Source organism: Lagopus leucura, unplaced genomic scaffold, assembly GCF_019238085.1.
Source record: "Lagopus leucura isolate 7727_CA_CO unplaced genomic scaffold, USGS_WTPT01 Super-Scaffold_702, whole genome shotgun sequence".
NCBI classification, from domain to species: domain Eukaryota; kingdom Metazoa; phylum Chordata; class Aves; order Galliformes; family Phasianidae; genus Lagopus; species Lagopus leucura.
Genome location: NW_024962254.1, coordinates 7,911,137 through 7,928,035, shown reverse-complemented (window position 1 = coordinate 7,928,035; position 16,899 = coordinate 7,911,137). Strand labels below are relative to the sequence as shown.

Below are 16,899 nucleotides of genomic sequence, written 5' to 3'. Positions count from 1 at the left end.
TTTCTCTATTAGATAGAGAACTATATGTAGTAAAACTATTAAGAGAGTTTCATTATGATGTGTCTTCAGGCCACCATCCTGTGAATCATTTTTCAAAAACAATATGAACCATGAAAAACTATGAAATTTTTTTTTCCCCAGGAGACACAGTGTCTGAATGTGTATTTGGATACGTTTGTATAGATCCAATTAGCTGTGAAATGTTTGTCATCTGGAATTGCTGGAGCTTATATAACTAAGACTGTATGAGACATTTCATCTCTGGTATCAGTGGAAAACAGCTGTGTTATAGTGCTAAATTACTGCAGCAGAAGTTATTTGCAAACTGAGTGTCTGTGTCCATTGTTTATATTTGTACAACACCGCTGCATGTTTGAATTTCCCTGTATGCCCCTTTAAAGCATGTGATATGCCTGTAAAAAAAAAAAAAAGATTAGAAAATTACTGCCACCACCAAAAAAGCCACAAAACCACTTTATTTTTGCCAGAAGAGGAACCTACATTCCAGCATTGGTGAGTTTAATTCACAGGAGTTATAATTGTGTGTTAGCTAGAAATAGGTTAACATATGTGAACTTTAATGTATGTTTGTTTATTTTTCCTTTCTCAGGTATATTGTGGACTTTTTCCTAGTGATAACACAGCTGGGATTTTGTAGTGTATATGTTGTATTCTTGGCAGAAAACGTTAAACAAGTGAGTAAATATACTGTATGGAAACAACTTCGGCATTTAATTTATTTTTCACTACTTTTATTTCCTTGTACAGTCCAAAAGAACTTGTAGAATGTGGAGCTGAGAGATGCACAGAATACACTCTGTCGTGGTTTCCCCCAAGTTGCTTTTGAAAAAAAGTGGCAGTGTGCACAGTGATCTAAACTGTCATATTGTGCAGGTGGTTGTAGCTTCATTGCCCTCTGATTTGTTTGTCAGATTTCAAAATGAATCCTAAAAACTGGTAAAAATACAAGACCACGTTAGGACTGGCATCCAGTTTTCTCTGGACTTCTCTGTTTTACCAGGCTTCGCTGCTGCCTTTTTTTTCCCCCTGATCTCCTAAGCGTATTTTACCCTTTTTGTGCCATGGGAATCTTTCTTTGAATCTGTTTTTGTTTAACCTCTTCGGTTTTCCAGAACTGTCTTGCAGTTATTTAGCTGCTTTTTTTCCCACAGAATCTGTTGAATCTAAACCTATCCTGATCTTGCTCTTAAAAAATACCTGACCTTGGAATTTCCATAACCTCCCAGTTAATTGGTTCCAATGCTTTGTTATCTATTAGACAACTTCTTACTTGAGTCTAAGCTAGAAATAATTATTTGCAATTCAAGTCTGTTATTTCCTGCTCTGCTTCCAAGTGTTTTATTGTATTGTAAGTATGGATGCCTTTTACATTTTTGAATATTGGTATCACATCTCCCACTTCCTTTTTAAGCAAATTTTTAGTTTTTTCCATCTTTATTTGCAATGAAGTGATATTTTTTTACTTTCTTTGAAGGTTCTGCACTTGGTTGTGTACTTCTTGCCAAGTTTTATCCCAGCAGTTGTTTATGCTAGTCTTGCTGAAGTCTTGCTTGTGACCAGTAGACTTGAGAGGTTTTTTCGCAGGTCTTGCAGCTCATATTCCAGACTTGATATTTCAGTATAATGATCATATTGCAGGAGCATGTCGTTATTAGCTCATGATTGATTTGTGATTCATTGTGACTTCTTGATCCTTCACTGCAGAGTTCATCCTGGCATTTCTTCTAGTTCATTTTATACTGATATTTTCTCTTTACCTATGAAATTCTTTATTTGTCCTTATTGAATTGATGTTTGCCAGAGCTCAAGGCCAAGTTTTCCTTCTGTATCCTTTCACTTTCCATCTGGAAAGATGTTTAAACTCTGCTTATTACATCCCTGTTATTAATGAAAATATTAAATATTACTGCTTAAGAAGCATTTCATATTTTCAAGTAGTATTAAACAGATGCAAACAAACACATATCGAGGTGTTGTATATTTTAAAAATGAATATTAATCATTAGAAAACTACTGTGATTAGTTTATGCAAACTCTAGATGTCTCAGGATATCTAAAAGTCAAATATTTTTAATGCTAGATTTATGAAAAAGTCAATTAAAACTTGCAAGTGAATCCTCACAGCCAGAAATGTCTGTATACCTCCTCAAACCTTTCAATAAAATCAAACTATCATTTTTCTGCCACACAGTCATTTGTCATTGATAAAACCAAACAAAAGCATGCATAGAACACGCACACTGGTTCTCACTTGAAATGTTACTGCTCTGACAACACGCAGTGTGAGGAATAAGCAAGAGCATCCAGTAGCTTTTGCTCAGTTCCTGAGCTACGACATCATTGACACAAGTGAGACTTGGGAGAAGTCCTGTGACTGTTGTGTCATGATGGACAGTTGTAGGACCTTCAGCAGGAGCAGTCAGGAAGGGCGATGAGGGCTGGCACTGTGTGTGAGGGAGGAGCTGAGCTGTTTCTTATTCAAAGGTATCTTGAGATTGGCTGCCCTTGCTCTTGTGGGTAACTGTTAACTTCCTGTATTTTAACTGAGAGCACGTACATTGGTCATACATCTGGTACAAACAAACAGGCCTAGGAAATTCCTGAGGTACACTGAAGATAACTTCATGGTACAGGTACTAAGGGTTCTAATAAAGCACAGGTACTTACATTTATTGTTTCTAAAAAGAGAGTGTTTTCTGGGAGAAGTGATGATTGGTGAGTGTCTTGGCCATGGTGACCATGGAGTAGTTGAGTTTTAAGTTTTTGGTAATAGGAGGAAAACTGCCACCACAGTTTTGACCCTAGATATAGGGAGTGCAGACTTTGGGCTGCTCAAGAAACTAATTAGCAGGGTCCCTGGGAACCTGCTTGTGAAGAGAATGGAGTGCAGTGGTGCCGGTCACTTTTTAGGAGCCATCTCCAAAGAGTACAAGAGCAGGCAATTCCAAAATGTCAGAAGTCAAACAGAGCAGAAGACTGACATGGCTGAGCAAGGATCTTCTAGAGCTTAGTTGGAAAAGTCTACGAATGTTAGAAATGAGGCTGGGCAACATGGCAGGGCTACAGAGGTGCTGTTTGCCATTGTAGGGAGAGTCTGTGCAGCCAAAGCTCTATTAGATTTGAAGCTAGCCAATACTTCAAGGGACAACAAAAGGGTTTTTTTTTTTTTAAATTTTTTTTTTTTTAAGTATGTTAACAGTAAATTGTTCCATTACTTGATGAGGCTGGTCACCTTACAAAATAGGGACACAGACAAAGCAGAAACGCTTGCGACTTCTTTGCCTCTGTCTTCAACACCAATGATGAGTGCTGGGACCCTCGGAGCCCTGAGTCAGAGAACTTCAACTGGAGTAGTGATGAACTTCCAGCCAATTTATTTGGACCTTAAGCAAGAGGAAAGACTGATCACCTGTTTTATAAGTTTTGGAAATAAAGCCTTTATAGAAAACCCATTGCTGCTTTCTTGAAGAGCTGAAAGCTGGGAACAGATCTTACAGAAGAAACAAACTATAAAAGCAGTAGCTGCAGAGACCCATGATGTGTAACCTGTTTATATGATTTACATTGCCCTGTGCCCTTTCCCCTGGGAGGGAGGTGGTGTTTTCTTCTGGGCAGCTTTTCTGTTTGCAGAAGTCTGTCCCTTAGAGGGCACCAAAGAACACAAATTAGTGCAACTTTAATCTCTTTATTTTGGTTAGTGGAAGGATGAGACAGGTGAACAGGAGGAATGAGGGAGTGGAAAACTAAGATAAAGGAAATTCATAGTAGTAGTGTTAATAATACTAATCCTTGACCAGTACCTTTGCTATTATGAATACCATGTATTCTGATTGCCATCCATGCACAAAATGTCTGAGGTTAGTAAGGATCTGTCAGCACCTGCTCCAGACCCAGAGCAGGGATACCCAGGGCCATGTCCAGGCAGCTTTGGGAGATCTCCAAGGAAGGGAACCCAAAACCTCTCTGAGCAACCCGTGTCAGTGTTGCATCACCTGCACAGCATAGAAGTCCTCCCTCGTGTTCGGAGAGAACGTCTTGTGTTCCTGTCTGTATCCAGCTATTGGCAAGTTGGTGTATGTAAACTTGACAGCCACATGGAACAAGGAAGAACTTCCACTGATATCTCTTATTTGATATTCCTAGTTAAAAACTAGTTCCAAACCAAACTTTGCAGTCTTTTTCCCCTGCTTTATCTACCATTTCAGAGAGCTAAGAGGTGACAAAGCATTTTGGAATGGTTCTGGTGAGTGAATGGGGTGTTCATCAGATTTAGTTGACAGTATTGTATGTGAGTCTAAATATTTATTTAATCTTTTGAATTCTGAAACGTTTATACACTCTTCTCACTACTGGAGACATAGTGTAGCTTTTGGTTCTAAATCTTTTCTGGTTATGGTATGGGATTAGAACAATGTTGACTGCATTACCTTAGATTTTTCCAGATTATTTGTGCTTCAGGTCTGTTTCTAATTGTATCAAATTTCAAGTAAAGTTTTTCTAAAGGAATTTCTTACTGGGGCATCAAAGAAACTCAGGTTTGTGATTTGCAGATACGCCCGTCAGAATGCAAGTAAGGTCTTAAATGTGAAGATATCTAGAGTCTGAGAAGAAGTTGCTGAGTTTGCTGGAAAAGTGTCATTTTATCATTGTTTGGTGATAAAGCTGAAATATGCAAATGTATTCTTTCTGCATGGGAGCATTTTGTTACATCTTTGGCAGTTTGAAGGTGACCTGTCAATAGGATGACCTGTGAAGCATTTCATTGTCCTTTTAATTCTGAATTACAGGGTAACAGTATAGTCCTGTTTGCATTAAATATGTATCACACTGTTTCAGTGCTAGATCTGGCCTTGTGTATCGTACTGCATGTTGCTCTGTGTTGAATAAGGAAGGAATTACAGGAAACTGATCAGCTTGAGGAGTGCTGTTTTGGTCCCAGTGGATGTTGCATAATCTGTAGACTGTGTGACAGAAAGAGTAGGATTTGGGGTGTAAGCAAGAAGAATGGTCTTGGTTGAAGCGACTAAGGAAACTGAATTCTTCTGACGTCATTCTTACATGAAGCATATTGGTCAATTAAACTGAATTTTCTGCACTTGCTAACTGTGCATACCTACTATCAGGAGTCTGTTGTCCAGTTTTGTTCAAGTGTGTAATCTTCACAGATACAGCTGAAGGCAGTGGATGCTGTGCTTGGAGTATATAAATGAAAAATGTAATGAAAAGTGGGGTACGTAAATAGAATTCAGTGAGGCACTCCTGTAAAGGAATCTGTTTCAGACATCACACCATCATGAATTTCTGATGTGACACATAAAATAAAATAAATGTATCAGGTGTCAGAAACTCTGCTGTCTGCTTAGAACTGCTATCACTAGGTATAAACTTGTATGTAATAGTAGTGCTAGCAATAGGACTACATGAATGGTCTCAAGTTGCTCCAGGGGAGATTCAGGTTGAATGTTAGGGAAAACTTCTCCAAGAGTGGTTAGGTGCTGGAATGGGCTGCCCAGGGAGGTGCTGGAGTCACCATTTGTGGAGGTGTTCAAGAAACATTTAAGTGTACTGAGAGACATGGTTTAGTGGGAAATATTGGAGGTAGATGTACAGTTGGACTGGATGATCTTGGGGGTCTTTTCCAACCTTGGTGATTCTATGATTCTGTTCTTGTGGATTTCTTCTTTAGTCACAAGTGGGATTATAGCGAGGTCCTTTATGGCCCAATTTCATCATTTATCTTAAGGATGAAATATGTTGAGGATGAAACTCTTGCCCTGTCTTTCTCTTTGTGTTGTGAGTATAGAGAAACCCAAATGCTTGACATTCAGCACCATAAAAAAACAGGAGCATGATCACCAATGTGACCACTCAGTGCTACTGCTGTTGAAAACTTTTCCTTTCCTTACAGGTCCATGAAGGATTTTTGGAAAACAAAACTGCTTCTATAAATGTCAGTGTTACCAGCAGTTCTTCTGAGAAAAGGAGTACTGATTTACGAATATACATGCTTTGTTTCCTGCCATTTATGATCCTCCTGGTCTTTATTCGTGACCTGAAGAGCCTGTCCTTGCTTTCACTGCTAGCCAATCTGTCCATGGCTGTCAGCTTGGTGATCATTTACCAGTATATTGCTAGAGTGAGTATAGAAAAGTTTATTATTATTATTATTATTATTAATGTGATTCTTATATGTTGCTTGGGATAGTTGGTCTCTGACCAATAATTTCTGACAATTTCTGCAAGTCAGAATTATCTTGTAATTTGAGGTAAGGGGGCAGCTTAACACTTGAGATATGCTTTTAACATATTTTTATGGAATTTTTGAAATAATGGATAATATTGTTGCACTTAAGATATTGAAAATACAGATTATAAGGGTTCTTGGGTCCTTGAGTGGAAGAGAGTGGAGTGCACCCAGAACTTCAGAGGTTTCAATCTATGGCCAGTCCATTTCAATTCATTGCACCAAAAGAACAGTTTCAGAGATTGTTTCTAGTGTTTCTCTAGTACAATTACTTATTTAAGAAAGGATACTGCATTCTTCTGTTTCTGAATAAGTTGAATGTTCTTTGAGTTTTCTGGGTTGCTGCTGTTTTTAACATTTGGGGGCAATTGAAAATAGAACAAATGGAACTGATGGCTGAGAACACATACAGAAACTCTACACTTTTTCATTCTTATTTTTGAAAAGTATAAATGGTAAACACCATTGCGTGCACAGTACCTAGATATATGGTGTGCTATATACATGTGCTACTGGCAGAGAAAGCTTTCACGTGAGTCATAAAAGGGGCAGGAAGCAGAGAATGAGGTGGAAGGCAGAGAAGATAGTGAGAGAGTTGGCTAGAATAGAATCATAGAATCATAGAAAAGGACCACAATGATCCTGTAGTTTCAACCCTCCTGCTATGTGCAGGGTCACCAACCACCAGACCAGGCTGCCCAGAGCCACATCCAGCCTGGCCTTGAGTGCCTCCAGTCTCAGTGCATCCACAACTTGGTATAGGAGGCAGAAGTTCCACAAGAAAGATTGGAGGAGTATGTTCTTTTGTCAACATCTGCTGATTTTTCTTTCCTAGAGACGAATGCAGCGATCAGAGTTGTAAGAACATCTGATGTTGTTTATGTAGAGCTGTTTTGCTTTGTTTTCTTTAGGATATAGCAGATCCTCGAAAACTGCCTCCCATGGTTGGCTGGAAGAAATATCCTCTATTTTTTGGAACAGCAGTGTTTGCTTTTGAAGGAATTGGTGTGGTAAGTTGTTATCTCTGACTCTTCAAGATATCTAGATCTGTGCCAGGTGATGGAACATAAACAGTTTAATGACTTCTGATATTTAATTTTTCATGTTGAAGCGCTAATCTTCCAGATATATGAAATGTGTTATAATTTGTCTAATTTGTTGAGGACAGAACATCCCTGTACAGAGGTATTTTAGTGGTTGCTGATTGCTAATTGAACACTTAGTAGCTTCCCATTTACAAGAATTTATGTAGTACATAAATAGATTAAGACAGTGATGTAATAATAATTAGTATCATATTATATTCAGCTAAGAATATGATGAGATTGTAATTATAATTCAACAGCTCAGTTTGAAGTGATGAGTGTACAAAAAAAAAACCCAACCTATTTCAGCATCTGCCCCCTTTTTTTTTGAGGTCACGGAGGACACAAGTGATTTATTGTGAAAGTATTATTTGCCTGGTCTCAAAGTTGTCTGTAGGGATGGCTTCATAGAAGTGGCGATGATAAGAAAAAGTCTAGAAATTTCCAAATATTGTTTTGACTCATGGACTCGTGACAGTGAATCTCACTGTTTCTTGAAATATGTTAACTGTTTATCACTCCTATAATGTTTTTGATGAGCGAGGCATTTTTAAGCTCTTGTGTTCATAACCTTCTGCATCTTAGGACTTTCTGATTGCATCTCACACCAGTAAGGTTTGCAAGTTAGTTAGCATTTTTGTTCCATGTGCTGTTTTTTTAAAAAGAGCCAAAGAGGCACCTAGGAATTGTAGGTCATAATGTTTGTAAACTGTTCAGAAATTACTGTGTACGCTGTATTTATTACTACTATAGCTATGTACTTGACAAGGTGCTAGTATGTGCTTGAAACTAAAGCTAAAGAAACAACAAAAACAAAGACATAAACCAGCCAACCGAAAAAAAAGGCCAAACCAAAAATGCAGTACCCTCAAGACAACATGCATTTTATCTGAAATGATTGTTTCTTATGACATAATGTGTTGGAGATTTCAAGTATCTTTTAATTTCTGGAATATTCAGCTCTGAATTAAACCAGCAGAGCTGAATAGCAAAAGTCCTAACTCCAAATTAGTTATGAAAGTGTTTTCACAGAGTGGATGTGTGGCTCTAGTGATGATGAATTCAGACTGTTTTTCACTGTTTCTTAGACTGAACTGACTGATGTAGAGGTTTGGGTAAACCTCTTTTTTCACGTCATCTGAAAGTTCTGCCATAGCAAATGGATCTACACTGTTTGATGTCCACGGCAGCTCGTGACCAAAAAACCACCAACCCTGTCATCAGTTAATCTAACATATTGGGCTGTGATAAACTTAGTGCTCCTAAGTTGTTTGAGGGGTGACCTGCTTGCTGTCTACAACTGTCTGAAAGGACGTTGCATTGAGGAGGACATTGATCTCTTTCCTCAGGTGATAAGAGATGGAATGTCAGTCAGTGGCCGTAAGTTGCACCAGGGGAGATTTAAATTGGAAATTAGGAAGGATTTATTCATGGAAGGGGTGATTAGGCATTGGAACAGGCTGCCTGGGGAGGTGGTGGAATTGCCATCCTTTGAGATATTGAAGAGAATGTGAAGCTTAGGAACAGGGTTTAGCAGCAGACCTGTGGTGTTAGGTGTGTGGCTGGACTTCAATCTTGATGACCTTTTCCAGCTGACATGATTGTATAATCTTACATGTCATGTTCTGTTTAAAAAAAAAAAATCAAAATAATTGTTTACAGAATGCCAGTATGAGTAGTTTCTCAAAGTCATCTTAGGAAGCTTTAATTTTTTTTTAAATGTATTAATATGATGATTGGGCTGTTTACATCTGTTTGTAGGATCAGCCTAAATTCTTGTTCGATGGCTGGTTTGAACAATTTTGTCATTTTACTAAATTTCAGGGAAGTTCATTTGTAATACAACTCCTACAGGACAGTTATTCCTGTTAGAGAGCTGAATAACAGTAGTGCATGCTCAGCTGTGATGCCGAAACAGTGCTGCACTTTGATGTGCTTGCTATTCATTTTTTGTTCAGTGTGAGTTGACTATAGAAGTGGGCTCACTGCTGGTTGGTATAATGTACCTGCTGCAGGTTGCACCTGTCTTGGCAGCTGGGTGTTGATGATCTGTCTGCTGACAGGAAGAGCTGTCAGCAGAGTAGGCAGTGTTTCTTAATGCTGAGCTAGAAACAGGAATTGAGCACTTAGTATAGTAGATCTGGTGGCTATTGTTAATTATGATGGAAATCCATTTGGGATTTCAGCATGCTTAAATTAATGTTTTGAGATGAGGGTGACCTTGTGAAAGTTGTACTGAATAGTGACATAAGTGCCATTTGTGAAACAGTGGTAGCTGCAACTGGATACAATAGATTGCTTTGGATGTATGGTTTTGTTTTAATCCTTACAGTTTCAGTCCAGGAGGCAATTATGTGTTGATCAGCAGACACCAAAATTCAACCCTTTATGGGTCTCTTTATGGACAGAGTGCTGCTCAGGATGGCAGAATGTACTGCTGCCGCTTTCCCTCTGTGCTTTAGCTCCTCTCTAGTTGTGAGTTCCCTGCTCTGGATGAAACTACCTGTGAAGTCATGAGGTTGATACTAAGGCCACAGAGAAGAAGAAAGTATCAGCGCTAATTTTTGAATACTGTAGCTGCAGGTGATAGATGGAGCGAATGTTTGCAGAATGTGTTAAGTTATTTTATAAGAACGGTGTTTGAGAGCTTCTTTTGTATTCCATGGACGAGCGGATCTGTTTGTATAAAGAATGTGAGATTTCCGTGACTGAATTAAAAAGTAGTTTCAGTCTGTGCTTCTGGGTAAACCTAAAATGCAGTTAAAACTATTTTTTAGAAGAGTATAAAACTGAAGCCTTCAGGCTTGGGTACATCTGTAATATTACTGTGTGCAGGTGAGAACTGCATGATGTTATACCTATGCAACTGCAGTTATAGTTATTGGATGCTTGGCAGTGAAATTCCAATTTGCGTTCTTGTGTGAGGTATAAAAACCAAATTCAGATATGGAAGTGATATTTTAATATAAACTTCAGGGGAGAGAAGGAGGATAAAATACATTCATAAAGTTTAAACAATAAATACGTATTATGTATTGTGCATAAATATGCTCAGTTAATTTAGTACTGTTTTTTTGGAGTTCTGCACGCTAGTTATCATAGCAGAGAGAAAGTGTTAATAAACATTATTTCCAAGTTTAGGAAATGAGTCTGATATTTCAGCCTATTTCTTGAAGACATCTATTAAGACTGCTTTTAAACTTGTATATCACAGCTTTGCAGTAAGGAGGTGGGGTGGTATTTGTACACCCAGTGACAGGCTCTGGAATCCCCTTTGGCAGCAGCTAACTGATTGCAGGAGATTTAAAAGCAGAAAACTAAGTGGATTAGAATTTTTGAAGTGTCAGTATTTGGATTTTGAAAGTGATGCAGATGAGCTTGTTAAGCCTATGGCATTGAGATAAAAGCCTCTCTTAAATTCTTTTGCCAGAGTAGTAATATTGTTTTAAATAATTAATGAATCCCAGTGGCTCCCTGTTCTGTTGTCAGACTGGGTTTGGCAGAAGCAGGCATTTAACAGGTAACATGACATAGTCTAGGTATACTTGGATTGGGGTGCATCAGTTTCTTTGTTGTTCTTCAGAGACAGCTGAGATGCAAAGGCAATATCATCAGATGTTGCTTTTAAATTTGATCACCAAAAGGTAGGCATCAACAGTATTTGTTGACTGTGTGTATGACCTTCTTGTAAATTTCATGGTAATTGTGAACTTTAAATGTCTTGTCAGTGAGAGGCATGCCATAACTGCTGAGCAAAGCCTCTTGGTTTGACTCTCTTCTGAGCATGTTTAAAAGAAATTGAGGAAGAAGGCAAAAGATTGTAGACAAATGCCTAGAAAACAATGTTACTAGATGTAGCAGATACAATTTTTTTTGTTGTTGTTAGAAACAAATAAACAAAATCTTACTCAGATTCATCTGAGTCCTGGTAAAAAGCTGGGCTTCTGGGTATTGGCTTTTGTGAAGATTTCACAACAGTGAACAGCTCAGCACTGCCATACACCTGTCTCACTTCTCAAAAGAGCAGAGGGAGAAAATGTGATGGACAGAAAACTCATGGCTGGAGATAAGGACAGGGAGATAAGGACCCTCCAAGTGCAGGTGGTGTTCTCCTCTGTCCCTTCGGTGGCAGGGAGGGATACTGAGGCCCAGGAAAATACATCTGATAATACATGGCTGAGAGACTGGTGCCACAGCAGGAATCCTGTTGTTTTTCTTTTTTCTTTTTTCTTTTGACCCTAGGGCAGTTTATTGAGCACCTGATGTGATGGCTGCAGATGGATCCCATCTGTCTCAACGGGGGAATGGATCCTAGCCTAGTAGCTGGCAGGGCTCACTGAGAGGGCTTTAACCTAGGCATGAAGGTGGAAGGAGATGAAACCAGGCTCACTAGAGATGAGTCTGGGGGAACAATTACAGCACTGGGGACGAGGCCAGTGTCTAAGCAGAAGTGCATCTATGCAGGGAGAGAATCAGAAAGGCTAAAGCACAGTACGAGCTCGACCTGGCCACTGTGTTAAGGAACAAAAAATGTTTTTACAAATATGTTAACAGAAGGAGGGCCAAGGAGAATCTTCATTCTTTACTGGATGTGGCAGGGAATGTGAACATTAAGGATAAAGAAAAAGCTGAGCTTCTCAATGCCTTCTTGGTACTGCTGAACTAGATGATAGAGATCTTTTTCAGCCTTTATGATTCTGTGATACTACTTATGCAATACTTAGACTTTTGAGAAATTGACTGACTTTTTTGGGGACCTTATAAATGCATTGGGGATCTTATCAGTACTTATGTATATCTAAATGATGGGAGTCAAGTGGATGGGGCCAAGCTCTTTTCAGCAGTGCCAAATGACAGAACAAGGGACAATGAACATGAGCTGATACTTAAGAAGTTCTATACAAACACGAGAAAAAAACTTATTTACTTTGAGAATGAAAAAGCATTGAAACAGGCTGCCCAGATTGGTGGTGGAATCTCCTTGTATGGAGGTATATTCAAAACCCTTCTGGATGCTTCCTTGGGCAACCTGCTGTAGAGAACATGCTTTAGCAGGGGATTGGGCTCTCCAGTGGTCCCTTCCAACACCTACAGTTCTGTGATTCTGTGAAACAGGAGTCGAGTGCCAATCCATTGTGTTCTGCTCTGCTATCTTGTGGTGAACAGTTTTTGGGGTGTGGTACAGATGACTTCAGTGGGACACAAAAGCTTATTCCTCTGTTTGAACCTGACCGTCTCAGATGGAAGACTTCTGTGTTTTAAGTATGCGTGTAGTAAAGATGGAAAAAGACTTCTTATATTAATTACGCACATAATTAGGCAGTACAGTAATTAATTTCAGGTAGAAACATTTTCTGTTAGGTTTTTCATCCTCTCTGTCCATTATCCAGTAATGAGTTGCTGCTCTTTTGCACTCATTTGCAATTATTTTCCTCCTTCCTCGTATGTTCTGTGTGAGTATTGATCTGCAATGGGTTGGATTGCCTACGTGATATTTAACTGCAAGTCTTCATTATATGCCTAATATGTTGAATAGAGCTGTGAAGCTGTGGAAGTGTTAGTAACTTTTCCTGAACTCAATAGCTAGTTAGAAGAAATGCTTGCATCTTAAGCTTTAGAGCACTTGTGTAATTGACAACATGAGGAAAAGCTTCTTTACTTTGAGGATGACAGAGAACAGGCTGCCCAGAGAGTTGTTTTTTTAAATATATGATGTTACTGTATGGCTCAAAATACCACTTATTAATATTTATGAATAAATACTCTGCTGAAAGAACCCTTATCATCCACTGTTGAACACTGACAAATTTCTGTAGTGGTTCTCTAATATATGTTGTGACTTAAAAATTGTACACCTGGAGGAAAGATTTGTCAAGAGCAGGAGAAGAAAGTAGAGAAGTGACATAATGATGAAAGCATTTGTAGAAGATTACACTAGAAATTGGTGTGTTGTGTATTCTTACAGTTGTACTTGAACTGTTTGAGCACTTCTCAGAAAGAGTAAATGAGTAGTTTAGAAGTCAAGGTGCTATGCAATCATTTCAAATGAAAGCGTATGAAGCTTTCTGCTCTGAGAAAAGCAGAATGGTCAGTGTCTTCCCTTCTCCTATGCCTGATGGATTGATTTTCCAGAAGAAGATAGTTTTTTTCTTTTGATGATGTTGATGTTAAAATGTCAGATATAAGTCACAAAAACTGTTGAATTGCTTCTTTTCTCCAGTGCAGTCCTGTTAGCTTTTTAACTGTCTTGGTCCTGGAGTGTGTAGTGCTGTTCTCCATGCATCTTCCATGCATTCTCCATGCATTCTTTCTGCACCAGTAAGCATCTGTTGAATTACTGTGTATTTCACAAGTGAATTCATTAGGCTTATGTTCCTTTTATTCTTTTGTTGCTAGAAATATCGTCCCGGATAAATATTTATCCTCTGAAATAACGAGCTTAATTTTATCTCTATGTTAGGACAATTTGTTTCTGAACTTGCTGGTTGTATTGACTTAATACAAGTCAATTGGCAAAGCTAGTGTTTATGCAGAACATTAAGATCAAGCTCTTACCTTGTGTGAATGTATCTTCTATGCTGCATTTCAAATAAAGTAATTAAGAAAAAGGGTTAATATTTCTGGATAGATATATTTCTGTATTTAGAATTATAAATCTCCTTAATTTGTTTATTTCTGAGAATACTAGTTAATCCTTGAAGGAAAACATTGAAACCTGCTTTCACTTGTACAGTCATGGAGTGTGAAAGACCTTGGAATAGCACGGAATCACAGAATGTCTGAGCTGAGCTTGTCCTGGGCATGCTGCTCTGGCTAGAGCAGCTCCCCCCCTGCTAGAGCAGAGGGACAGCCAGAGCAGCATGTTCAGGACAGTGCCTTGGTTGCTTTGTAAGGTCTCCAGGGAAGAGACTCCACAACGTCTCTGGGCAACCTGTGCCAGTGCTCCATCACCTGCACAGCACAGAATGCTTCCTGGTGTTCTGAAGGAACGTCCTGTTCTGCAGTTTGTGCCCACTGCCCCTTGTCCTGGGGCACTACTAAAGAGTCTGATACTGGGCACTACTAAAGAGTTTGACTTCATTCTCACTGTACTCTCCCTTCAGGTATTTATAGGCATTGGCGAGATCTCTGTGAGCATCCTCTTCTCCAGGCTGAACAGACCCAGCTCTTTCAGCAAATTCTCTTAGGAGAAGTCCTATGAGGAGCTTCTGTCCATTCATTACGTTTCTGGCTCTCCATTGGACACTTTGCAGTATGCCTAGGTTTGGTATACAGGGAGCCCAGAAATGAAAGTAGGACTCAAGGTGCGACCTCACCAGTGCTGAGTAGAGAGGAAGAATCACATCCCTTGACCTGCTAGTTATACTTTGGCTAATGCAGCCCAGAATACCCTTAGGCTTCTGAGCAACAAGGGCACCTTGCTGATTCATGTTCAACTTGGTGTCTCCCAGGCTCTTTTCTGAAGAGCTGCTTTCTGGATAGGTGCTCCTTACCACATCCTGGGTGGGGTTGTTCCTTCCTAGGTGCAGGATTTCATACTTATTGTTGTTAAACCTAATGAGTTTCCTGTCAACCCACCTCCCCAGCCTGTAAAGGTCTTTCTGGATGGAAGTGTGACTGTAATTAGGAAGCCACTACCCTAAGTTTTATGTTGACCAGAAATTTTCTGAGGGTGCACTTGAGTCCTATGATGTAGATCATGGATGTTGTTGAGGAGGACTGGTGCTACTATGGACCACTGGGTACTCGCTTGATACTTGTTTCCAACTAGACTTTTTGCTACTGACTGCTGTCCTCTGGATGTGGCCTTTCACTAGGTTTTGATCCACCTTACTATCTGCCCATCCTTCAGTAGTTTTTCCAAGAAGGTCTAACGGGTAGCAGTGTCAAAAGCCTTACTGAATACCAGAAAGAAATGTTCGCTGCTCTTCCTTCATCCATCAGGCTGATGATTTCATTACAGAAGTTCATCATGTTGATCAGACATGTCTTCCCTTTGGTGAATCCATGCTGACTATTCCCGATTTTCTGCTCTTCCATGTGCCTAGAAGTGATTTCCAGGTTCCAGATTAGCACTTCCATCACCTTCCCAGGGATTGAGGTGAGGCTTATTAGTTACCCAGGTCTTCCTTCTTGTGCTCCTTGAAGATAAGAGTGACATTTACTTTTTTCATCTAGAGAAATGTACATCTAAATTGTCCTGCATTACTCTAGAAGCTAAAGCGATGTCTGGGTAGAACAAAATCTGAGGTACATGCCAAAAGAAATAGTATTGCCAGCAGGAGCAGGGAGGTGATTGTCCCCCTGTACTCACTTCTGGTGAGGCTGCACATTGAGTACTGTATTCAGTTTTGAGCTCCTCACTGCAAGAAAGACATTGAGGCTCTGGAGCGTGTCCAGAGAAGGGCAACAAAGCTGGAGCACAAGTCTTATGGGGAGCAGCTGAAGGAGCTGGGATTGCTCAGGGTGGAGAAGAGGAGGCTCAGGGGAGACCTTGTCACTCTCTACAACTGCCTGAAAGGAGTTTGTGGTGAGGTGGGGGTCAACCCCTTCTCTTGTGTAACAAGTGATAAAACTGGAGAGAATGGCCTCAGATTGCACCAGGGAAGGTTGAGGCTGGGTATTACAAAAATTTTTTTCTCCAAAAAAGTGGTCAGGCACAGAAACGGGCTGCACAGGGAGGTGTGGAGTCACTGTCCCTGGGGGTGTTCAAGAAATATTTACATGTTGTACTGGAGGACATGGTTTATTGGGGAAATACTGGGGGTAGGTGGATGATTGAACTGGATGATCTTGGAGGTCTTTTCAAGCCTTGGTGATTCTAAGAGACATTTTGTGAAGCTGTTTTCTTTTTTTGAAGCGTTTGCACTGAAGTGAAGTTCATACATTGGCTACTGTCTACTAAAAAAACCAGACATGGATGACTGAGAATTTAAATACTTCACTGCAGTACTACTGCAATGGAATGTATTCTTCTGCAACATCTTTTGTGTTTCTAAATCGTATTTTCTTTTATCACTTATCCTGTAGAAGTTTTGAGACTAGCATAAGTTATAGAGGATGTTAAAATATACTATTTTATGGTCTATTGAGTACAGTTCTAAATGCAACACAGTGGGGAAAAATAAAGCCGAAGTGTGTGGCTGGAAGCGTCTGATTAATTAGGAACATAATTTTCGTATTGGCATATATCTTACAGCAGTCTGGTGTAAAGGACAACAAAGCCTGTAACCCTTGAATGATTTTGACATACAAATACCTTATAATAAAATAAAATACAAAACTGGTTTGTAGTTTTTTGTATACATTGTAGGGAAATATTCTGGATTTTAGTCCTGAATAAAATTATTCTCTTAAGACATGGTAGTACGCAGAACGGTGTAATTTCTGTTAAATCTCAGAGCAAGCTAAAGGTTGAGTAAATGTCACAAAGGGGAGATGAATGAAGTCTTAAGCGTTTATTTTGTATAAACCATTTACGATAAAAGTGATGCAGAATTACCTTCTGTCTTGCACCTTTTGAGCAATATTAGCCATACTTCCATTTGC

The 16,899-nt window shown here is 39.4% G+C and overlaps 1 protein-coding gene across 4 annotated transcripts in view; it reads left to right on the top strand.

The window, feature by feature from the left end:
- The window catches only part of SLC36A4 (solute carrier family 36 member 4), a 97,876-nt gene that overhangs the window by 14,969 nt on the left and 66,008 nt on the right, over window positions 1–16,899 (top strand). For all 4 annotated transcript variants that reach the window (XM_042862618.1, XM_042862621.1, XM_042862619.1 and 1 more), the window contains 3 exons: window positions 611–695; window positions 5,930–6,157; window positions 7,177–7,275. In XM_042862618.1, coding sequence (XP_042718552.1) covers window positions 611–695; window positions 5,930–6,157; window positions 7,177–7,275 — 412 coding nt within the window. The remainder of the gene's footprint in view (window positions 1–610; window positions 696–5,929; window positions 6,158–7,176; window positions 7,276–16,899) is intronic.